General features: G+C 37.1%; 2 protein-coding genes across 2 annotated transcripts; one reads left to right on the forward strand and one right to left on the reverse strand.

Moving 5' to 3' along the window:
- Positions 1 to 913: 913 nt before the first annotated feature.
- LOC129243662 (protein HID1) lies at positions 914 to 4,422 on the reverse strand. Its single transcript, XM_054880853.1, has 2 exons — positions 2,895 to 4,422; positions 914 to 2,839 (listed from the first exon to the last, which is right to left on the reverse strand). The coding sequence occupies exons 1-2, from the start codon at positions 4,231 to 4,233 to the stop codon at positions 1,569 to 1,571; spliced, it is 2,610 nt and encodes an 869-aa protein (XP_054736828.1). The 5' UTR covers positions 4,234 to 4,422; the 3' UTR covers positions 914 to 1,568.
- Positions 4,423 to 5,708: 1,286 nt separating this feature from the next.
- LOC129243612 (Golgi-specific brefeldin A-resistance guanine nucleotide exchange factor 1) lies at positions 5,709 to 17,592 on the forward strand. The gene is made up of 10 exons (XM_054880762.1): positions 5,709 to 6,105; positions 6,199 to 6,397; positions 6,758 to 7,836; positions 7,895 to 8,866; positions 8,948 to 9,156; positions 9,219 to 9,445; positions 10,288 to 11,575; positions 11,638 to 12,737; positions 15,492 to 15,718; positions 15,793 to 17,592. The coding sequence occupies exons 1-10, from the start codon at positions 6,004 to 6,006 to the stop codon at positions 16,858 to 16,860; spliced, it is 6,471 nt and encodes a 2,156-aa protein (XP_054736737.1). The 5' UTR covers positions 5,709 to 6,003; the 3' UTR covers positions 16,861 to 17,592.
- Positions 17,593 to 23,928: the final 6,336 nt, after the last annotated feature.

Genomic DNA, 23,928 nt, shown 5'->3' on the forward strand with positions numbered 1-23,928 from the left:
ATGGAAGATTTTGCGGAAGGATCTTGGTTTGCGGGCTTACAAAATCCTACTCGTGCAAGAATTGAAGCCGAACGACCATCAAGCGCGTCGCACGTTCGGTGAATGGGCCCAAAACGAGATGGCCAGCGATTCCGATTTTTACAAGAAAATTTTGTTCAGCGATGAAGCTCACTTTTGGTTGAATGGGTATGTCAATAAGCAAAATTGTCGCATTTGGAGTGAACATAATCCACAAGCCATTGCTGAGACGCCGTTACATCCTCAAAAAGTTACTGTTTGGTGTGCTCTATGAGCAGAGGGAATCATTGGTCCATATTTCTTTAAAAATGAAGCCGGCCATAATGTTACAAACAATGGAGAGCGCTATAGAGCCATGATTAATGACTTTTTCGTGCCTGAATTGGACGATGTTGATGTGGACGACCTTTGGTTCCAACAAGACGAAGCTACATGCCATACAGCCAACGCAACAATCGATTTATTGAAGGAAACTTTTGGTGAGCGCATTATCTCGCGCCTATGACCTGTGGCGTGGCCTCCAAGATCGTGCGATATAACACCGCTGGACTATTTCTTGTGGGGCTATGTGAAGTCGCTTGTCTACGCACATAAGCCTAAGACGATTGACGTGTTGGAAGAGAATATTCGGCGCGTTATTGCTGACATACGGCCCCAATTGCTGCAAAAAGTGGTCGAAAATTGGGCCTCTCGGCTGGAATTTATTGGAGCCAGCCGCGGCGGCCACTTGCCCGAAATCATTTTTAAAACATAATGGCAAACCCTTATCTTTATAAAAAGCTAAATTCTTGACCATAACATTAAATTATATACGTTTTATTTCATCTTGAAAACCTAACCTCTAAAAAAACACCCTTTATATATCCCCTATAAATAATAATAATACATTTTTTTTTATTTAGCAGAATTTTATTTTATATAAGAACTTCCGTTTGCATGTAGGTTGGTATAATTTGTATACGTGAACGCATGTTTATATAATATTTAGTAGGGTACTTCATAGTTTAGGTTACGTTTACATATTTTTAGCATAAATTCATTTTATTAATATTATATAAGTAAGATTTTCTAACATAACTTTCGTTTTCATTAATTGATACGTTTAACTGTAATTAATAACTGACGGGAACAGAAATAAATTAAAAGCACATACATATACATATCTCTAGCTGCTATTAATAATTTTTGATTATTTGTTTAACCAATACACTTACAACTTTAAAGGAATTGTCATTTTATTTTATTTACAAGCAGTAGCTACTAAACAATTAAGAGCAAAAGATAAAACTCTTGGATACTCCTAAAATTACACACTATAAAGCTTCAAAATAAGTTCATAAATTGCAAAAATCAAATGTCAAAATCTCAGGCATTGTATACTTAAAATGCTAATAAATTATAATTACTACAGTCGCCTTTGACTTCAAACCATTTTTGGAATGCAAACTTATGTATGTGATAAAAATATAAATCACAAAAATGTCTATAGTTATCCCATTTGCACCCTAGTTAGTTGTAGACACTTACTAAGATTGACCATCAGTGCCAATTTAGACTCGCTGAATTTCGAAAAGTTTCACATCCGTATCATACCATATAGAGGGACCTACATTACGTAGATATATCACACCCCAAATGTAGGTTCGAAACCAGGCGGTTGTGCCAGCATTCGCCTGATACTTTCGTATAAGTATGGGATGTGGAACTGGCAGTAAGCCCACCAGTGTGCCGTGTTGTAGAAATTTCAATATTTCCGACTCATCTGTCAAACCCTTATCAATACAGATCTTCTCCACTTGTGGCACCAGCACCTGCAATAGTCGCATAATCGTTTGCAATGGCAATTTCGAACGCCACGATACGATCCATTCTGGTGTTGGCGTCCAATGATCAACCGACGCATTCGGCACCATACGTATACTGCCACGTGTTGCAACGGAGAGGCGCGACTGATTCTCTTTCGGTATGGAATTGCCTTCGGTTGAATTGAGCGAAGTATTGCTACGACGCGATATATCGTGCCTATTTGGACTAGTTGGTGTGAGATTAATCTGCTCAAATTGTGAAATGTCCGAGGTTCCATCAATGGTGGGTGTTTGCGTGTCTTCGGTGCTAGGATGTGCGGCTTCGCGTTCCGTCATTTGGTTAATGGCAGGCGTTTCCAATAGCGATGTCTTCAATGTACCCGGCTCTGCAGGCATTGCTGGCATTGCACTTTCCTCTTGTGTTTCACTTTGTTTATCTTGCGATTCCGTTTCAGATTCACACTCTTCATCCTCAATATCAGCATCCAATTGACGACCGCTTAAAGCAGATATATGCGCTGCATTCGAGTGGGGCACGGGTGGTATATTAAATTTACCAACTTTACGCCCACTTAAACATTTCGCGATGCCAGCCATGTCCGAGGGCAGATTTGCCATTGCGTGAAATACGTGTCGTTTGCGGATGATTGTATATACCAAGTTAGAATTGCCATCGAACTGGTACTGTATAATGTTATTGAAAATTTCAAGTAAAAAGAAAACCAAGTGATGATTATTAGGCGCCGACAGCAGAAACCAAGGTGTGCTAAAGGCCTCTAGTAAATGCAAAAGCTTTACACTGGCCACCATTGACAGTGTCTTTAGATAAGGAGATACATTCACCAGTATAGTGAGTAGACAGTCAAAGAGCGGTTGTAGACGTTGGTGACCAGTAGCTATGATTTTATGGAAAACAGTTATGAGTAGATCAGCGTGGGTGCCCGTAAAAACTGGTATATCCATGGGTACCGTAGCGGTGTAAGGTTTGTTCAAACGCACACCAAAATTGCGCTCACCTGAAATAGATGATTCATCTTTGATTGATTATATAGGTTAAACAAATTTAAATACCTGACAGTAGCAGGAGTATGAACACTCCAATATGCATGAGTCCCACTCGCGATTGGTCCGCGCGCGAGTAGTTTAAATGGTATAGTATTGGTATTAGAATATCCAAAACATCAGAGCTTTTCAGCACAAAATACAGAAACTTCTTATTGAAATCGCATACTTTCCAGAATAGTATAAGCAACTCTTGATGACAATGTAGGCGTTTCGTCGAATTTGGTAAGTAATTTTGAAGAAGTGGATTGTTCAGCAATCGTGTTATACCCTTCAGAATGAAATGAAAGTCTTCATCACGGTGCACACGTGAAAGATAATTGATAAACAAATTATCTCCGAAACCATCATCGTACGAGTTGACCGTCGGTGCAGCAGATGATGCAGCACGGCCTTGCACTTGTCGTTGCAACTCTAGCTGCTGTTGTTGATGCATAATCATATCGTGATCTAATGTTACTATTAGCATCTGTAGGCACGCCTCTACAAGCGGTTCGGTGGTGTCTGCAAATAGCAGATGGTTGTAAGGTACGCCCAAGCCCACTGGATCATACGCACACACTGTATTCAACAGCGAGGTGAATAGAGGCAGCGCATGACGATTATCAGCCGAGGTAAAGTAAGCTATCCACCTATTAGGCTCATCTGTTAAACTGTAGATGGTTTCCGAAAAGCATGTAAGCAAAAGTTTTAAAATTTCTGCGCGTCGCTTTTCCATATTGGTATTCTTTGGTGGTGAATGCGCGAAACCAACACCCGCCTCCCAGATGTACTCACAGCTATCGATATTAGCCAATTCTTCCGCTTTGTCGGGCCCCGCACGGCGCGTTGCAGTCACCGTGAAATCAGGGCAAAATAATAAATCACAGAGTGCATTTATCAATGATTGTGCCAACGGTACAGGTTGTGGGCCCGGATGTCGTGGCGAATTTTCACGTAGAATATCCGCTGCATTAGCAGACGTGAGTGTATTGCGTGTAGGCAAACTACTCCAGAAAAACTCTCGCCATTTTTCATCTTCGAATATGTACGGCAATATTCGAATTAATAGGCGCACACAATTCAACACACACTGCTGTTCCACATGTGTGCGACAACTGTTATCCACGGCCAGGGCCAACTTCTCGACGGCCTTGTAACACAACGTCGCCAAATTTGCCGGATTATCATTACGTATATTACGTATTTCTGCTGATGTGACTAAAGCGAAAACATCTTCTAGTGACGTTTGATGCCCATACCAAAACTGGTCCCAAAATTGATCGTCGGTGTCATCAATTTTCTGGTTCTTCTGGGTGAGTTGTACAATGGCTTTGCGGAAGTTCAATTTTGAGTCGGAATTTCCCATATTGCGTATCCAAAAACAGCTTTATAACTTAATTACAGCACAGAACTATTAAGGTATGGCCAGGAAAATACTGGTCTGTATGTGCAATGGACCAATTCTGTTATGAACAACTATATTTTAGCAATATTTTAACTTTTCACACGATTATTTTTTCAGATCATCGAAAAACACCAACGTAGGAAAAAGAGATTCTACTTTCATCTATCATTTTTTAGGATACTGCCAGATTGTACGGTAGTTTGCTAAAGTTTAGGTTGCAAGGAAATGTGGTGAAAAATACAAAGGCTGATGGCAATTTTGTTATTGTTTGAATGAGTCTTTTTACTTTTGAGATTGGAAAAAATCAGAATTTTTTTTTTGCTTTTACCGACTCTAGATTATATTAGGATTTTATTCTGAACAGAGTTTGCCGGAATAAGCAGGACTAATTTGTTTTTCATTCATCAGTAACTTCCCTTAAATTAATAATTAAAACTTGTGGAAGTAACGGATCGATACGAAAAGAATATTCGCGAAGTTGAAGCAACAAAAGTTTATCTATATGAACACGGTGTTAAAAAGACGTTTCGGAATTGGTAATCATTTTATTCGTATGTTCCTTGACAGAACAACAAAATCACCTCTTACTTCTCCTCCCAAAATCGATAGTTATTAAAGAATAATTCAATACCTTTTGGCTTACAGCAAAAACTTTTAACGTAAAGGTCGATCTTTTGAAATAGAATAAACCGGTCAATATTGGACAGTGAAGCTTGTTTTTTTATTTTATATGCTACGGGCATATAACTATAAGAAGTTGCAATTCTGTGAAGTTCATGTGAAACCACACAGCAAGGTACACATTTTGACCTATGCTAAATAGAGATTGTTAGTATGGCGTATCCACTTTCATCTGATCATCTTTTGTGATCTCGTCTCTTCAAAATACTTCTTCCAGAGCAAATTCTCTTATAAATTCTACTTGAATATCTGGTTGCATTAAACGGATGTGAAAACAACGGTCTAAAATAGAGATAATTCGAAGATAAGAATTTTGCTAAGTTAGGTGCATTAATATGTATTGTAATAAAAAGAAGCTTCGTTTGGGCATGCATACTTTATGAATATTCAACATAATGAACACCACTTTTTGGAAATTCACGTTTGTAAAACACCAAAAGCGGCCCAGAACAAATAAAGCGTAAAAGTTTTTAGTGTTGCGCCGATTACTACAGTTAAGTGTTTTCATAACTATTCGGACACTGTATACGCTGCCAACGTTCTGTATTTTGGTGTTATGTAATATTCGACTTTGGGCGTAAGCAATTGGAGATTTGGAAGTCAGTTAATGTCAGTTAATGTCTTGCCAACAATTTCCATTCGTAGCTCAATGGCAGTGTCGGCATTGCTGCTCGAGGTGAGTAAGTTTTTTTCTAAACGGCATTACCATTCCAACTAGAATACATCAATAAACAGCTGTCAACTCAATCCTATTAACGAAACGTCATCACTTATTGTCTATCGAGTAAAAATTGTCTTGGTTGCGTGGAAAAATTGTGCATTTTCAAAATAAATTTGTCTAGGCATTCATAATGATGTGGAATAAATAAAGTATCAATTGCAGTGAAGTGTTAGGCAACGGAAATAATTTGCAATAAAGAGATTCATTTGTTCACTGGTTGCAGTGCTAGAAGAGGTGTGTGTGTGTGTGTGTTTGTGCTTCTGCTGCGGTTACTTCCGTAGCTAAGAAGGAAAATTTAATACCGACGCAGAGGAATAAAATCTATAAAAATGACATTACCTGGTAATGGAATCTTTGTTGTACGCGAGCAAATGTCCACGCTGATGACAGCGATGCGGCGTGGCTCGCGGTGGAACTCATCCGCTTACGTGGTAAGTTTGATGAAATATATATGTACAAACCATTTATCTGGAACATATGTTGTGGTTAATGTGTTGGAATTTTATTTATTTTTCTTTATGCAGGACGAGGAGAAGGATAGTTTGATGAAAATGTTCGTTAATCTTAAAGAGATTTTAAGGAGCGTAGAGGATTTAAGATTAATAGAGCCTAATATATTTTTGGCGCCCTTCTTGGAGGTAATACGTACCGATGAAACGACGGGTGCGGTCACTAGTCTAGCGCTGGAGGCGATTAATGAATTTCTATCTTCAGGATTAATAGGTAAATTTGGAAAATAATGGTTTATCAAGTGTAAAATTTAACAGAACTGGCAGTAAACTAGGAAAAAAATGAAAAAATTAGTAAACAAAAACTACATTACTCGTTACCGAGGCGGTCACTTCTGCGGTAAATATGCGACCGGGTTTTATATCCGATCAGGGAATATGGTTTCAGCTAAATTTCTCCAAAATTTTTCTGAAATGTTTTATGCCGTTTTTTAGAATCCCTTTTTAAATTTAATTTCGAGTGCCATCGAATAATAAATAACGAAATAAATTACCTAATTAAAAAATCACGATCAATTCCTTCAAATTTTGTATTATGCTCAATCATAGACAAATTATTTTTTAATTCCTATAGATCCTACCTCACCCAACCTCGCCGTCACTGTTGAAAATGTTGTCGATGCTGTCACGCATGCTCGTTTCATGGGCACCGATCAGTCATCAGACGGCGTCACCCTCTTTTGCGTGGTCGAAGTTTTGCACACACTTATGCGTTCGCCCGAGGGTTCAGTACTAAGTAACGAAGCGGTTTGTGAAGTAATGCTCAGTTGCTTTAAAATTTGCTTTGAACCGCGCCTCAATGAGCTGTTGCGTCGTTATGCCAAAAAAGCGCTCAAGGATATGGTATGGCTCCTCTTCATGCGCCTGCCTCAATTCTCCGAAGATCGTAATGCAGCAAATGTTTTACGTAAATTCCAAATGATAGCTACCGCTATGGATCAGAGCAAAACCAAACAGCGAAAAAAGCCACCGAAAGGTGGGCAAGCATCGGTGGCAAAATCAGAAATTCAGCATAAGTTGTCAGCAACAGCTGCAGTGGATCCGCAGAGCCCACATTTGCAGGTGCCACACGCAAAAGTGGCACCCTTGGCCACTACACCTGCAACACCGGCAGGCAATATACTCGATATGCAGGGAAAAATTACGCATACGCCCACCACAGGACAGGGCACTGTAGATGTTGAAGGTCCAGCAGAGCCTGCAATATATGTAGAACATTGTGGGGAGAATGCCGACGGCACGGAAGGTGGCGCGCAAACGCAACCGTTAATTGTTACAGAGCAGCAATCAATCGATGGCGGCGCCAACTTAGCAACAACTGGGGTAGATAGCGAGGAAAACGTGTTACAGATCAATAGTGGCGGAAGTAGTGAGTACATCAATTCGGTGGGTGTGCGTTTCACACAACAAAACTCGTTAGATGGCTCGGAAGGCGCCGGATCTTTGCTGCCCTATGGCCTACCATGCATACAGGAGTTGTTCCGATTTCTGATACTACTGTGCAATCCATTAGACAAACAGAATACGGACACCATGATTCATATGGGTTTGAGTTTGCTCACAGTGGCCTTCAAGGTGGGCGCAGATAACATTGGCAAATACGATACGCTGCTGGAGTTGGTTAAAGATGATTTGTGCAGAAATTTGTTTGCAGTAAGTGAATAATCGGCGGCAAATATGAAAACATTACTAATTTTCTTTTTCCTTTTAGTTGATGAACTCAGAGCGTTTAACAATTTTTGCCGCTGATTTACAACTTTGCTTTCTGTTGTTCGAATCATTGCGCGGTCATTTGAAGTTCCAATTGGAAGCCTACCTCAAGAAACTGTCGGAGATTATTGCAAGCGATAGTCCTAAAACACCTTATGAAATGCGTGAGCTCGCCTTGGATAATTTACTGCAGTTGTGGCGAATACCAGGTTTCGTCTCAGAACTGTACATCAATTATGACTGCGATTTATACTGCACAGACCTTCTCGAGGGACTTGTCAATTTACTCTCCAAATATACACTCTCCGCTACGAATGCGGTTTATAGCACACACATTATCTCACTGGAGACGCTGACTTCAATCATCGAGAATATTGAACAAAATTGTGTTGCATCAAAGAATATTAGTAAGGATGATACTAATTCATATGCAGGCGTGACCTCATCTAGTCGTCATTCACGTCACAACTCCGAATTGGAGGGCATCATAATTGATGGCAACAACGATGACAACAAATCTGTTGTGGAGAACATTTCCAAATTTATTAATAGCTCATCGCGTATGCGCCTAGGCGCTGGTGGTATACCTAACACAGGGCTAACGCGCGAGTTCCTAGCTAGTGTGAAGGAGAAGAAGCGTGTACTGACGCAGGGCACGGAGCTGTTCAATCAACGGCCGGATAAGGGCATACAATACTTGCAAGAACATGGCATATTGAGCGCGCAGCTCGATCCCATGCAAGTGGCCTTGTTTTTGCGCGAAAATCCCGGACTGGATAAAAAAATGATTGGCGAGTACATATCGAAGAAGAAGAATGTCGATTCGAAGATTCTAATAAACTTCGTTGACTCATTTGATTTCTCTGGCCTGAGAGTGGATCAAGCCTTGCGTTTGTATTTGGAAACGTTTCGTTTGCCGGGCGAAGCGCCGCTAATTTTCCTTGTGCTTGAACATTTCGCCGATCACTGGCACGTGAGTATCCTCTCTGGCTGGCCGTTGTGTTGCGCCAACACATTATGTTGGTTGATTTTCATTGAAATTTTTTTGTTGCAGAAACAAAATAACGAACCATTTGCCAATAGCGATGCAGCTTTCAGTTTGGCCTATGCCATTATTATGTTGAATATGGATCAGCATAATTTGAATGCAAAGCGTCTAAATGTGCCTATGACACAGGAGGACTTCCTGAAGAACCTCCGAGGTTTGAATGGTGGCGTCAATTTCGATGAGGAGATGCTTTCGAGCGTTTTCAATGCGGTCAAGTGAGTATTGCAGCAGTTTACTTTATTTATTAAACCCTAACTGATGCATATGAATCACACAGAAATGAAGAAATTATTATGCCAGCTGAGCAAACAGGTTTGGTGCGAGAGAATTACTTGTGGAAGGTGCTTTTGCGGCGCGGTTGTGGCTCAGACGGCTTATTTAAATACGTGCAAGACTCTGCGTACGATTTGGAGGTCTTCAATTTACTGTGGGGCGCTTCGCTAAGTGCACTAAGCTTTATGTTTGACAAGAGTAGTGAGAATGGCTATCAGCGTATAATGTGTGGTGAGTGCGTTCATATAAAGCTTGTTTGTTAAAAGAGTGTCACAGTAAAAACAGAATTCACCAAACATTGATAAGTTTTGACTATAAATTTATTTATTTCGTAATTTCAATTTTTTTTAATATAGTTCATACTACAAAAAGAACCAAAGCAAAGTTTTGAACTTTGTATAAAATGTGTAAAAATTCCGCAAAATTTCATCAAAATTTCAAACTTTTTACTCAAAATTTTTCGACAAATTTCAGGTATGCATTTTGGTTTAACAAAGTGTAAGTGATTTTTGACATTTTTTTGCTAACGGTGTTGGGTGTTTTCTTCCATATAAAAAAATGGGGTAGGCGTTAAATGGAGAAAATGCATGAGACCGCGGCTGGAAAAAATTCTCAAAAGCAGTGCAATTTTTGACTTGCTTGAAATTTGCCCTCACCATACCAAAATTTAAAATGAGAGTCCATTCTCATGGCAGCCGGTTCTACGTTATCGGAATGACTCGGGTTTTTCCCGACCAAGGGCTGTCGCGCTAGTAATCTAACCCTGTCTAGTGTACCGTACCCCAGCTATAAAGTTGCACTCCCGAAATGTTTTCAGAAATTCTGAGCAAAAATTTTGAAATTTTGATGAAATTTTGCCGAATTCTACCAAATTTTGTACAAAGTTTGAAACGTTGCTTTATGTATAGGGTTTTTGTTGTAGTATGAACTGTGTTTTTCTAAAAAAAGAATACTTGAAATTAAAAAGTAAATAAGTAAATAGTTAAAACTTATCAATACATGGTCCACACTTTCTCTAGGCGTTGACTGCACCTTTAGAAATTCATTACTAATCTCGTTCGTGTCGTTTGCAGGCTTCGCCAAATGCGCTGGTATAGCTGCTCACTACAATTTGCATGCCAATTTCGATGCTCTCATTCTAACACTCTGTAAATTCACCACCCTTTCCAATCTGTCCCAGCCGGAGGCACCTACCGTGTCCAACAACGAACTCACACAATCTGTTAATTTCGGTTTCAATGCAAAGGCACAGGCCGCAATGCGCACTGTCTTCGCTCTGGTGCACGATTATGGCGATTGCTTGCGTGAAGGCTGGAAGCATATCCTAGAATTATTCCTGCAATTGTTCCGCTTGAAATTGCTACCAAAATCATTGATTGAGGTTGAGGATTTCTGTGAGGAAAGCGGAAAAACGCAATTAAAACTGGAGAAACCCAGTCAGAAGCAAGAGGCAGGTCTGTTCTCTAGTCTTTATTCGTATCTCTCTTCGGAGGGCCAACGTGAGCCCACCTACGAAGAGCAAGAGTTCATAAAGATGGGGAAAAAATGCATAAAAGAGTGCCAATTGGATCAGATGATACAAGAATCGAAGTTTGTGCAACTGGAGTCACTGCAAGAGTTGCTTCGCAATATTTTAACGCTAATTAAACCGCCAACAGCGCATAAATTTGAAGAAGGTGTGCTCTATACCGAAGACGTGGTGGTTTTCTGGATGGAGTTACTGGTGAAAATTGTCATACAAAATCGCGATCGCATGGTGCATTTGTGGCCGGATGTGCGTGATCGCATCTATCTGCTGCTGATTGGTGCCACCACCTACGACTATGAATACCTGCTCAATCGCAGCACTGTGGCCATACTGAAGTTGGCCATATATTTGATGCGCAACGAGGAACTGTGTCCCATTGTGCTCCAATCACTCAAGATGCTTCTAACGCTAAAATCGCCTGTTATCTTGCGTATTTCGCGCCAAATTTCTACCGGTGTTTATGAGTTGCTGAAGACTTCAGCACAAAATATACACTCCGAACAGGATTGGCAAATAATTTTCACCATATTGGAATGCGTGGGTGCTGGCGCAGTGCCACCAGAAATTGTCGATACCTTTTTGCCACAGCTGCCGTTGGAGTTAACTGGAGGCGCGAATTCGGAGGGCACGCTGAGCAGCGAGGAGGACTCAGGTTTGCCTGATCGTGGCTACATATCGGATACAGAGACTAGTGTGAAGTCGCAACAGCAAGCACAGCAGCAAAAGCAGCAACAGCAAACGCATTCGAACATGAACAGTCCATATCCGTCGAGTCCAACCGCCGAGAATTGGATTTTAGTGAACAAAGATAGCGATTTGTCAACGCAATCACGGTAACTTAATTTTAATGCCACTTTACTTTTTCCGATGTACTAATGTAGACACCATTTTAAAGGCCACAATCGCCACCGGCCGCTGCCACTATGCCCGCATCCATGTCCGCAGCGAAGCCTTCGCCTCTCATCTACAACTGCAAGCTGGGCGAACACTCGCCCATTGCGCTCTTGAAGTGCTGGGACTCGCTGGCGTTTATTGTGCGTAACGTCGCTCACATCACACCCTACAATTTCGAGTCGTGTGTGCGTTGTATACGCACTTTCGTGGAGTGTTGCCGCGACGGAGGCATCGCACAGCGTCGCAAGTTCGAAGCTGAGTTAGCGTCAAAGTCCACAACAGTCGCTGCTAATGTTGCTGCGCAACGCCGTAGAGCAGCTGGTAAGCGCACCGAACGCGATGGCCAACGCAAAGCGAGTGCTGGTGGTGATTATTATGGGCAAGATCAACGTGGGGGCGATGCTAAGGAAGAGGATTTGCGTCAGCGCTACGAAACGCTCTCTATACAATTGATTGACCTCATGTATACGCTGTATACGCGTACGGCACAGATCTTTCGTTGGTGGGCGGAAGAGGAGTGCGCCGTGCCCCAGTGCTCAGCATTGTGGGCGCAAGGTTGGTGTCCGCTGCTGCAGGGCATCGCACGCTTGGCCATGGATCGACGGCGTGAAGTGCGCACCTATGCCATATCTTGTTTGCAGCAGCGCGCTTTGCTGGTGCACGATTTGCAGACATTGTCCGGTGCTGAGTGGGCGTCGTGTTTCCAGCAAGTACTGTTTCCATTACTCAACGAATTGTTGCCTGAGTGTGCATCAGTTGCGCATTTGGACATTGTGTTGTTAGAGGAGTCACGCATACGCACGGCCACCATTATGTCGAAGGTGTTTTTGCACCACCTGACACCGCTGATAGAATTGGGAACGGCATTCAATGAGCTTTGGGTTGATATACTGGACTATATCGAACGATTTATGAAAGTAGGTTCGGACATGCTATCGGAGCAGATGCAGGAAATACTGAAAAACATGTTGCTAGTGATGCATTCGGTGCGTGTGTTCCACAACGATGATGGCACGCTCCAACTACCGTTGTGGGAGTTAACCTGGAGGCGCATTGGCGAATTTTTGCCGAATATCAAAGAAGAGTTATTTCATGACGAAGGTAAGGTGTACTTGAGGGTATGAGTACTATTGAGTATTGAGTATTGAAGAAAACTTAGTGATAAAAATGAGTTGATTTTAATTCTATGTATTTTTTAACTACCAAATAGAATTTCACCTCAAAAAAGGAATCATTGAGAGATGTTTTGCCAAATAATTGGCATGATTCTTATAGCCAAGTGAAGGAAGTCGTTCGAAAAGCAAATGAGCTTACATTTTAAAATTGCCACCAAACGAGGGTAACGAAAATTTAGAAAAATGGTGGTTTCGAATAGTTCAGAAATCACGGCTCATCAGGAAGATAACAAATATATTGATAAAAGAATAAGATTAATTTTTAAAAAGTTACCAAGCAGCGATAAGTACAGTAATTTAGTCACTTTACCCTTGAAAGAGATAAAACTAGCAAAAATTTGAGGTTATGTAAAATTGTGATTTGTTACTCGGCAAAATTATTTATGAGATTATTTTATGGTTAGAAGCTAGATAACGACGGTGATGTCGAAAATGATGAAAAGGCGAAAATGATGAAACACGTAGCAAGAATTAGTAAAAAATATAAACAAGTTATACTCTCCGAATTTTTTCAAAATTAAAAAAAACCGTAATTCATTAATAGAAGCGTATTTTTATATTCTTGAAATTGAAATTCGAAAAGACGAGCTAAGAAGCATCAATAGATTTGGTAAAAAAATCTAAAACGCTCAGACTAAAGGGCCTGACAACTATGTAATTGCGGATTTTTTTTTAGAATATCAAAGACAATTTTTTAATGCAACTAAATAACTGTATTCTGTAATGTATTGCCCATTTTGATCAATTATCTTTTGCCATCTTTCAGGCAGCATCATAATCCCCCGTTCGTAAAACTTATAGTTTTTATTAGCAAAAAACAGAATCAAGTGCGATTTGACATCATCATCATTATTGAAATGTTTACCATTCAAGGAGTTTTGTAAAGATCGAAACAAAAAGTAATTGGATGGTGCAAGGTCACGCCTATATGGTGGATGTGGCAAAACATCCCAACCAAGCTCCAATAATTTTTCCCGAGTGGCCAAAGATGTGTGTGGCCAAATATTCTCTAGTTTGAGAGAACGAATTTTACACGCTCTTATGACAGCGGATCCCATAATTCGCAGCCTTCCTCTAGCAAGTGCAGGATACTCACAAAGAAAATGTTCAGTGCTCTACTAAGCAAGACAGGCCAATCGGACCCTCAATGATTCCAATGGTGATCATATGTTTACCCCATCCGACCATCAACCAAACGTCTTTTTTTCGAAGTTTTAGAAGACAGTCCCACAGTTTTCTGTTCGGGCTTGTCACAAAATACTTTGCAGTTGTGCAGCGTTCCAGACCGGACCATCGCTCTCTATGTAAACTGCATACATAATCGCTGATCTACTTCATGATTCCTGCAGAACTGATTCCGATTATTGGCTCCGATCCCTGTGGGAGAACCGCTGTTCCACAGTTGGCCAATTCATCGGCAATTTCCTTCCCTTGAATACCGCAGTATCCTGGAACCCATATAAGTACAAGCTTATTCCATCTTGCAACAGAATTAAACTTCTTTTATTCTTGTACAAACTTTAAGGTGAGCTTTGCCTTCTCCAGATCTTTTAGTGCAGCCTGACTGCTACTAAAGACTCAAATCTGTTTCCCGCTCCATCTCCTCTCAATTATCCATTCTGCTACTTTCAGAAAGGCAAAAATTTCTGTTGGGAAAACAGTTGCCATTCCTCTCATAGTGTAATGATACTTTTATATTCTTACTTTAAGGTGTAGTGATTAGAGTTTTAGGGGTAGTAGAGTACATAAATTTTTTCGTTTTAAGATTTCATCCGTTTTCTTTATTCCTTCCTTTTCGGGCCAGTGACCAGTTCATAAAAATCAAAACACTCAAAAAACGGGAACACGCCTTGAAGATTTCATGTTTAGGGTATGGCCTTATGGTAAAATTTTTTGGGTTTATCATTTCCTTCGAAGTTTTTGCTCCAGAATTTTTGCTAATAGATGTATTTTTTATGTATTAAAGGCGGAACAAATTTTTTTTGGATTGGAATTTGTATTGGACTGAAATTTTGTGTACTGATTTGTTGAAAAAACTATTTTGAGTTTATATTCAAATTGGGTTTAAAATCTGTATTGTTTTGATATTTTGTTTGCTCAAAAAATATTTTGAGGTTATGTTAAATTTTTATCTATTTATGCCTATTTATTACCAGACTCTGCTATATATTCAACTTTCATTTTGATGACATTCAAATTTTGCCAATTTATTAAACACAAAATATTGTTTGTTTTAGCGTTTTTTGAAAAATTACTCAAAAATCAAATTGTTCAACACCCGTGATTTGCAATATTACGTTCAGATATGTTCGGATAGATATCGGTTGCCTGTTTTTTTCAACTCATTTTCTCTTAGCTTTTTGAATTTCGAATATGTCTACATTTTTTTATTCATATTTAATTAAAAAAAATGTTTTTTTTTATTTAACTTAATTTTTTTATTTTATTTTATTTTCATTTTGTTTTAATTTTTTTTTAATTCTTCTTTTAATTTTTTAAAATTAATTTTTTTAATTTTTTTTTTACTTTTAAATTTTTTTTTTTTTTGTTTTTAATTCTTTTTTATTTTTTTTTTTGATTTTCCTACATTAGCTACTCTTTATTTGTTAAATTATTATAGCTGTTTTTAAGACTTCTCAAGCACTCATATACTCTCCTCTACCAATTTAATATTTTCCAGATAATCGCGCTCAAGTAATGTCTGTGACCAATGCCACATCGCCTCCACCACCACCATCAGCAGTGCCAGCTGAAAGTCCAACCTCACCAACAGAAGCGCAAACATACATGCAGCCATTGCTGTTGCCACCCGCGCCGCTGGTACTGCCAGCCGATGCACAGTCGTCGAATACGTTGAATGGTGCCGTGGAAGCGACTTACGCGCAACGCCCCAACTCTGCTGAGCTGGTGAGTATGGAAAAAAATATGTAGTGTTTTTATTAATTGCTTAAACTTAACCAAAAATATCTATCAACTTACAGTTATCAAGTGCGCAGCGTTACAATTTAGGGGCATCATCTCCGCGACACTCATTGGCCGCTTCACCCATCACCACCAATCCGCTGCTGCTCTTGGGTGATGCACCAATGTTAGTGCGTCCTGTGCCTACTATTGTAGCGAAACCCATACCGGACGTTTCCACAGCCGCTGGTGTGATACCTATAGTGTCGGTTGCTACAACATCTGCTCCTCCGCCAGTTTTGGCTGCTATCAATTCGCCAGCCAGTTTACCCGATTTAGTTCATGACACACCTCAATTGGCCGATCATACGTTAGTAGCCGGTCAAATAACTGATAATCAGACAAAGAGCGCGTTGCCAACACAAACACAGTTGAATCCACAACCCATGGCCGTCAAAAATAGTGTGCAAAATAACATTTACAACAGTAACTCATTCTCTATTGAGCTGCCGGAAACGCCACCTACCGTAGCTGGCGCCAATGCCGAGTTAACACAAGGGCAACATCATGAGCACCAACAATATGCAGATTACACCATTGCTCAGGAAGCTGCTGCACAAAAGCAGTACTCGCAACTATTACTTCAGCAACAACAACAACACCAACAACAGCAGCAACAACACACTTTATACAATCAACATTTGCTTGAAGGACACAACTCCGCCACCACGCAAACAGTCGATGTGCAGGAGAAAACACAACAACAACAACAGCAACAGGCTGTAGACCCAAAGGCGGCCAATAATGTGCCAATAACCACCCCACACCATCTCTACGCCAGTGGTCAGTACCTTGCTATGCAAACTGCGAAACAACAACAACAACAACCGAATCCTGCCGTTATACAGAACTTTTCGTCGTCACCCTCAATGCAATATCCGACACTACAACAACAAAGTGGTGAAACGGATATATATCAGGAATACATTACTAATCCTTACAATTTGGCGACACCCGCTGGACATACAGAAATGGCGCATCCACCAACGGTGACTAATGTTTTCGCCTCTCCAGCGAGTTACTTCAATGCTAGCGTAGATCCCAGCTCAATACCGCCCGGCTCGGAAATGCTATATGGCCAGCCATAGGACATGTAGCAAAGGCAATTTTGCGAGCCGAGGCTGTAGTTAATTAAAATTAAATAACGAATTACATATACAAATATATCTAAGTATAAAAACGTACACAAAAATGTGGTGTGCAAAATGAGCGCCAGATGTATGGGAATGTGCGCGTGTGAGTTGAATTTTGTTTCAATCCATATTCAACACATTTTACTTTAAAAAATTTATAAGTTTCGAAACGGTTGCAAGTTTTATTATTTCTTCCTATCGTTCAAGAGTATTTTCAAAAAACTTCCTTAAGAAAAGAAGAAACAATGGGTATGGTAGTAGATGAGACAAGCATAACGAATAAAGGAGAAATAAGAAGTAAACATTTTAAAAGCACGGGAAACGCAAGGGAGGCACTTGCGCATGCAACAATATGTTTTATCAAATTTTTACACACCTATAAATATATATTACACCTAAACTGCAATGAATTTTTTGTTTTTACATTCCGTAATCGTTGGTTTTAAAACAACATTTTTTCTACAAAATATTGCAAGTTTTTATTTTAGTTAAATATTTAGTGAAAATGGAAACAGCAAGCTTTCTTTGTCCATTATAAACAAAAATAATAGTTAAAGAGAGGAAAACATATGTGCGTATGTCTGCAGGATACTACCGATAATTTATTATTATTATTGTGTCTGTGTGTAAACTTACTGTAAATACATACATTATATAAATAAATACAAGTATAAAAACAAAAAACGATTACAGTTTACGGTGCGCTGATTTAATAGTTTTGCAACTTTGTTGCTCTAAATTCGCAGCTGTGTCGAATGAGGCCTAAAATAGCATAAACAAGAACAAAATGGATGAGAATTCGAGTGCTTAATGAACACAAGGATTTGGTTGAATGAAACTAACCTCAATATAGCAAAACAGATGATTGGAATGCGCCCTATATAGGCGGCAGTTCACCGAATACTTATAACTAATACCGCAGCTCAACATGCTTTGGGAACGTGGCAAAGAAAGTGTCAAAGCGTCAAAAGAGTTTGTTTATTTTCTCTTTAATTATTTTTTTATTTTTTATATTATTTACACCTTATTTTTTACAGGCTGCGATACGGTATTTGAGAAAATGCATATATGTATGTATATGGCCATAACTGCCCGAAATCATTATTTTTCTCTTTTTCAAATAAGACATGCAGGACTACAACTTAACTCAAGAAATGAACGGGCATGCAGTTTCGTCGCTATATATGCAAATCACACCGATTTAGAAACCTCTAATTTTCTTAAGTGCGCCTATTCATTCATTAATCCGTGAATTTGAAGTATCAGGCGGCGACGCAAAATCTGTTGCAAAACGCAAAAAACACGAGGAACATTCTGACGCTGTCAAATCTGCAGAATTTATTCAACAAGTGCAAGCGATCGTTCATGAGGACACTTCAAAATGAATGAGAGCTCTGGTGAGGGAGCTTAATGTTTCTGAGGGTCTTATCCGTCGGGTTGTCCATGAAGATCTCCGGTATAAATCCTACGTTATGCAGAGAAGGCAGCTTATGTCGGAGCAAACACGAGAACAACGAGTTATCCGATCAAAACGCCTTATTAAAAAAAAAAATTAAACATCATTAAATTCTTAGAAAAATTCTGATAATATTTTTTTCGACATTTTTATGTAAATTGATCAAAATTTTATTAATTTAGTATTAAATTTGAAACTTTGTGCTACAATTATGAAAATATTAATATACTAAAGTAGGGACGGGCAGCAGAGTGGCACGCTCGCAGCAGAGCGTGCTAGCAAAGTGCTAGATGGGGGGGGCGACAAACTTACATCAGAAGGGTAAGCAATAGGCGTGTACGTATATTAATCACTTCTGAGCAACGCATATGTGTTTGTAAAAAAGAGAGTGAAGCTTTGCCAATAGCAAAGTTACCATATAAGGGTACTTCATTCCATGTTAGGGGATTTCGAAGTGTTGATCGTTCATATTAAATAATAAAATGCTTTTGGTTTTTTTTATCGGAAACGCTTCTTTGAATATTAACATCATCTTTCTATTTTATTTACTTTAATAATTTTTGTAATCAAGAAGTTTGAACATTCGCATGTCAAAGTTTCATAGTTGCTAAACTATGTGGAGAAAAATTTGTACTGACAATCGGTGTATATTTTTCTGAATGAAAAAATTGTCTTCGTTTACATATAAGTATGTATGTATATCGTATATTTTTATGTTAGTGCATTTTTTTAAAGAATGCTGGTCACAACAGCGAACAGTAATCTCAACCAGCCATATTTTATTTAAACAATGCATGTTATACATTTTATTTTGTTAAAAAGGACAATTCATACATGTTTCCATTAAAAAAATTGAGGATTTTTTCAAAAAACATTGAGGAAATTATCATAACAGAGTGGGTATTCTTGGTGAGTACTTAGTTGCTCTCAAATTCAAATCACACGCATATGGCAATGCGCACAGTATGACAAAATACACAAAAATTATTAGCGAAATTTTTTTGCATCCGCTCATGGATTTCGCACCATCGGTGGCAACGCAAACCACTTTTCGCCATGATACACCCATGCGTTCAGTACATTCATTAACACATTGAAATAAATCTTCACCTTTAGTCGTCCCTTTCATTGGAATAATGTCCAAAGGTTCTCTAAAGAAAGGTTTAACGCGATTTCATAAGTTGCACGCTTTGCATCTACAACGTAATCTTCGCTTTCCTAAGAAATTAAAAAAAATTTTAAATTTAATAATAATTTTTCCGACCTTCTGTAATTTGGCACACTGAATCGGGCTCTTCGTTTAGACTTAAGGATTTGTATACACTTTTCCTTTCTTCTCCTACATATTCATCATATTCACTCCTGTGCAGCTCATAATGTCTCTTTATGTTAAAAACCTTACACACCACACGTTTTTCACATACAAGGCATTGTGATTCTCCGTCTACATATTTGCATAAAAAAGTTACACTCCACTTCGGATTCAAATTAAACAATGTTCTTTTATTTTAGCTCATGCTGAACCAAATGTTTAATATTTAATATTTTATTTAACTTTGCTTATCTAAATGAAAAGTTAAAACAGAATAATATATTACACATTAGAAATAAATTTATGTTTTTGTCGGCAGTTGAACACTGTGCACTTTGTTTTGACGTTCGCCGTTTCAAATTTTTAAATAGAATTTTCAGCACTTTCACTGCATCCACACCATACAAATACACTTAATATTAGTGGTTTTTTATGCGACAATAATATGTAACTTACGGTCTCAAAAAATATCGTCGAAAAATGAAGAAATCACGAAAAAACTGATTTTATTTATGAAATGTCAAAAATTATGAGTAAGAGTTGCCGCAGTTGTTAAATGTGGGAATCAATTTTGGAAATTGTTGATTTTATTATTCATGATTTATATACATATGTAAGTATGTTGTTGTTTATTTTTATTTACAGTTGTGCATTTCAGAGTGTATTGGATTTAGATAGGCGAAATTAGTTTTCAATCACGTCCACTTTTTATGAAAAATAAAAGAAAAAATGGTATCATTTGACAAACTTCGGTGGCTGAAGAGAGTTTGCAATTTTATAAAGTAATTTGCTAAAAAAATTGATTTTCTGGATTTCTTAGCTCAATTTAAAAAACATCAATTTAAAAAAATATATCCGATCTCAAAAAACATTTAAGTAATCATAAGATAAGTGTAAATAATTTACAGATTCGTCAGTATATGCAGTGATCAATATTATTGAAGATTTAACTGTCATTGCTTTCCAATATGTAAGATTGTAATTTAATCTCAAATTGAATATTTTCAGAGGTCTTAATCTTCTTTACATATAGCAATTAAAAAACAGTATTACGCGAACTTTTGAAATGTTTAATTGCTTGTTTATTGTTCTTCATTATCTTAATTCATTATTATAATAGAAAGTTTAATATGTAATATATTAAATTTAGTTATTGAAGAAAAATCTACCAAAAAAACCTATTTTTTTAGAAATTTGTTGATATGAAGTTAAAAGTTGGCATCCCTGGTAAGAATTCATGAATAATTGCTCTCTCATTCAGGATACAAACACAGACACAACTCGCTCAATTTTTCCGTTTCTTCCCTGTGCTTTGTTATCCCCCTTCACCTAGCACTTTTAAGCACGCAGAAGCACACGCTGCCGCACAGTGCAAATGTGCTGAGTTTGCCCATCACTATACTAAAGCGATAAAATATAGAAAATAGCTGTTTTCTGTGAGTAAAAACTACGTACATTTACAAATTGATTAATAAGTAATAAAAACATTTATTATTATTATTATTTTTTTTTTTGATACAAATAAAGTAAATAAAAAGGATTAATAAATGTTACTCAGCACTTACAACATTTTCAAAAAACTAACATAAATGACAATTGGTACATCATTTCTTAAAGCTATAAATTCTTCAGCCTTATATGTGTAAGAATATCTGACGATAGTTACTTGAAGTCTACTATGAACAAAACAACGAAAGCTTTTTGTGTATTTTTCATTAAAACGGATCTTCTAGAAGAGCGTTGGACAATCTTTCTCTCAGGTGCACTTTTAAAATTAACAACATAAATTCAATACTAAGTTTAGAAGAAAATGTTTAATTTAGGAAATAGGAATAGAAATCATGACAACGTTTCATTTCTCATTGCATGGCCACCCGTATAAAAGTTTATTAATTTTTGTGGGATTTGGGCTCCTCAATTTTGTTTCTGATAATGTATTCATTTTTTCTCGGTAAATGTACTGTGACTCTGTATTTAATTTTGAATTTACTTTAATGCAAGTTTATTTTAATTAATTTATTTCACTTGGTTATACTTAACTTCCTTTGATAGCATTTTTTTATTTTAATTTATTTTATTTTACTTCAACTTATTTTAGTTTAAATTATTTTCTTTATTTTATTTAATGTGTTTGAATTTAATTTTTTTTCATTCATTTTATTTAGTTAATTATTTAAATTCATCGTATTCCAGTTTTAATTAATTTACTTTCGTTCATTTTAATTTAATTTATTTTATTTTAAGTTAATTTTTTTACTTTCCTTAATTTAATTTAATTTACTTAACTTTAAGGTATTTATTATTTTTTATTTTATTTTATGCTAATTTTTAATAATTACTTTGTTTTTATTTCATTTTACTTAACTTTATTTTTATTTAACTTATTATATTATTGACTTAATTTTTTCTTTTTAATTTAATTTATTTTATTTCACTTCATTTAAATTTTTATGAATTTAATTTTAATTTTAATTTTTACTACAATATAATTTTTTGGTTTTACTTTATTTTAAGTTAATTTTTATTTAATTTTAATTTAATTTACTGTAATTCATTCTATTTTATTTTAAACTGATTTTTTTTTACTTTATTTAATTTTATTTCAATTCAATTTGATTTGGTTGGTTGGTTTAAGGGTGACCCCGCATCGGAGTGCCACATAGACCACAAGTTGGGTCCGTTGTGTTGCCCTAGAGCTCATTATTTTAAATGATTTCCCCACCTAACCGAGATTTTTATTGTAGATCTTTGTCAAAGATATTAATTCGTTTCGAGAATTTGATGAGAGATTCGATTCTCAGGTCCGAGAGTACTGAAAGATTGTCAATTGTTGGAGAGCCTAGAAGAGCGAGTCGACTTCTGGCTAGATCGGGACAACTGCACAGCAAATGTCTGCTCGATACTTCCTCATCTTCGTCCTCGCAGTATCTGCACAGGTCGTTTTGAGGAACCCCGAGCCGACGTGCGTGAGTGCCCAAAAGGCAGTGGCCGGTGATAAGAGATATTATATGCCTTAGTTCGTGTTTCGAAAGACTTATAAGGGTTTTTGTCTGTTTCAGATTGTAGGATGGCCAGATTTGTCTGGTCGTAACGCAAGTAGTTTCCACTCGCCACCTCGGATCAGCAATGCTGTGAAATCAATTTGATTTACTTTATTTTATTTATTACTCTTTTTTTATTTTACTTCCTTTTATTTATTTTAATTTAATTTATTTTATTTTAAAATGTTTTTTATTCTAATTTGTCTTATTTCATTTTATTTAAATTGAATTTATTTTATTTGAAATTATTTTTTTTATTTTAATTTATCTTATTTCATTTTATTTTACTTCCTCTTAATATATTTTATTTTATTTTAATTTAGTAACATTTTTTTATTTTAATTTCATTTTTTTTACTTGATTTTAATTTAATTTATTGTATTTTAAATTATTTGTTATTTTAATGTATCTTATTTCATTTTATTTTACTTCGATTTAATTTATTTTATTTTACTTTATTTTAATTTAATTTTATTTTATTGAACGCAGGTAGTTCATAAAAAGTCATCACAGTTTTAGCCTCTAAAATCTGTCCTCCGTATTTAAATAAACATTTTTCCTTAAATAAATTTGTTTGCCCGACCTCTATCTTTGATAAAAATATATTTTTTGTCGCATGCGATTTCCTATCAAATACCAATGCATACCATGCACGTATGTAATATATATGCTGATTGGTGGGTGATTGCAAGTATGACATATTTGTACCCATATGTATGTAAGTCTGTGTGTGTATAAAATAAAATTCTCCCTTGCGGTGACATCTTGATTTAACAGCTTGAAAGACAGTTCGTTTTTAATTTCAGCCTCAATTTGACAAGGCAATTCTGAGAGAGTGACACTCCTGTGAAAGAGAGCGAACAGTTATTAAGTTTTCGCAAAATAAATGTGGCATTAAATATAAACATATGTAAGTATATTTAGTAGTATTGATTTTAGTAAATAGTTGTAGAGCAAATGAGCTTTAATTAATAATTGAAGTGGATAAATTTGATTGGTGATGGCGTATGAAGCCAATGAATCGCGAGTCATTTATCTGCAGCGCTCATACTTGATGGTGCATTTTAGCACACCAAATTCAGTATTCAGAAAGTTGGGATCAATAAACCGCTGCTTCAAGAAGGCTCTTTAGCAGCAATGATTTTTTCGGTATTTTAATTTGTCTCAAGACTATCTCTTTTGCTCGCTCTAAATACGAAAATGTCGCTTAATCA

This window comes from Anastrepha obliqua, chromosome 4, assembly GCF_027943255.1.
Source record: "Anastrepha obliqua isolate idAnaObli1 chromosome 4, idAnaObli1_1.0, whole genome shotgun sequence".
Lineage (NCBI taxonomy): Eukaryota > Metazoa > Arthropoda > Insecta > Diptera > Tephritidae > Anastrepha > Anastrepha obliqua.

Bases quoted from the DNA above. Each gene is read 5' to 3' on its own strand.
- LOC129243662 (XM_054880853.1), bottom strand. From the start codon at position 4,233: ATGGGAAATTCCGACTCAAAATTGAACTTCCGCAAAGCCATTGTACAA. The intron at 2,840-2,894 runs GTATTTAAATTT...CATCTATTTCAG, and splicing joins CATACTCCTGCTACTGTCAG to GTGAGCGCAATTTTGGTGTG.
- LOC129243612 (XM_054880762.1), top strand. From the start codon at position 6,004: ATGACATTACCTGGTAATGGAATCTTTGTTGTACGCGAGCAAATGTCC. The intron at 8,867-8,947 runs GTGAGTATCCTC...TTTTTGTTGCAG, and splicing joins ATTTCGCCGATCACTGGCAC to AAACAAAATAACGAACCATT. The intron at 9,157-9,218 runs GTGAGTATTGCA...TGAATCACACAG, and splicing joins AGCGTTTTCAATGCGGTCAA to AAATGAAGAAATTATTATGC.